This window comes from Camelina sativa, chromosome 7 (genome assembly GCF_000633955.1).
Source record: "Camelina sativa cultivar DH55 chromosome 7, Cs, whole genome shotgun sequence".
Taxonomy (NCBI): domain Eukaryota; kingdom Viridiplantae; phylum Streptophyta; class Magnoliopsida; order Brassicales; family Brassicaceae; genus Camelina; species Camelina sativa.
The window spans coordinates 22,545,379-22,546,469 of NC_025691.1; the positions used below are offsets into that span (position 1 = coordinate 22,545,379).

Genomic DNA, 1,091 nt, shown 5'->3' on the forward strand with positions numbered 1-1,091 from the left:
TAACTTGTCCTTCTTCATCCAATCCTTTACATTCTCATCCATTTCCATAATCCAGATCACTCCCTGAGATATAGGCATACAGACAAATAAAAATTAAACAGCTTTCATATTCACAGAGGTCTAAAAATAGCCACAATGATCAAAACAGTCACCAAAACAAACCAAACCACAAGATTCTAATTCCCACTAAATCCGAAACTCACATTTTCTTTTTATCTTCTCAATTCAAAATTCAAAATTAGGGCGTACTCTACTCAATCTTGTCAGACTAAATTAGGGTTTCGAAACTCAAACGATCAATTGAGGAGGGTTCTGGTCACCTGTTTGCTGAGACTGAAATCAATAGACCGGCGAGGATCGAAGTTCTTGAGAGTTGGATCAGAACCCGAATTCGATTCATGTCGTTTATTACTCTTCCGATTCAACCGTTTCAGAACAAACAAAAACCCTATAACTTCCGCCGCAACGATCGCGAGAATCCCCAGTAAAAACCCGAACACGAACGCGAAACCCGCAAACGAAACCATCTCCGGAGATGCTTCAAGTTTCTTGATTTCGACTAGTGTTCGATGGAAGGCAAAAGATTTCTTGCGAAAGAATCAAAAAGAGAAGAAGACGCGTAACGTCGTGTAGTTCATTGTCACACTTTGAATGATGGAGAAGAAGAAGAAGAAAGAGAGAAAGAGGGGATGATTAAAATTTGGTTTACTCTCTCTCTCAAAAAGGAATTTTTTTTTTTTAACCAAATTAAAAAAAAAAAAAAATTATCAAAAGAGTTGAGTATAATCCAGCTAACAAAAAAGCGAATCCTAATATCTTCAGACTTTATGACACGAGAAGAAAATGTTGAGAACATTTTGACCCAAAAAAAGAAAAAATAATTGAAAGCAACCATAAATGTAGTGGTTGAAAAAAAAATCACAATTTTTTAAGTATCTTATGGATAATAAATAGGATATTTTGTTTAGTGATTTGATTTTAGTATTGATATTTTTTAAAGATTGAATTTATGTTAATTTATTTTAATTGAAAAAGATCTTGGATTATTACCTATTGTATATACATGAAAATCTACACAAATTCATTTAAAG

General features: G+C 33.4%; 1 protein-coding gene across 1 annotated transcript in view; it reads right to left on the reverse strand.

Annotated features, from left to right (window-relative positions):
* The window catches only part of LOC104704851, a 4,168-nt gene that overhangs the window by 1,889 nt on the left and 1,188 nt on the right, over nucleotides 1-1,091 (reverse strand). Inside the window, exons 3-4 of the mRNA XM_010420874.2 lie at nucleotides 321-587; nucleotides 31-63 (exon numbers count right to left, since the gene is read on the reverse strand). Of these exons, the coding sequence (XP_010419176.1) occupies nucleotides 31-63; nucleotides 321-587 (300 nt within the window). The remainder of the gene's footprint in view (nucleotides 1-30; nucleotides 64-320; nucleotides 588-1,091) is intronic.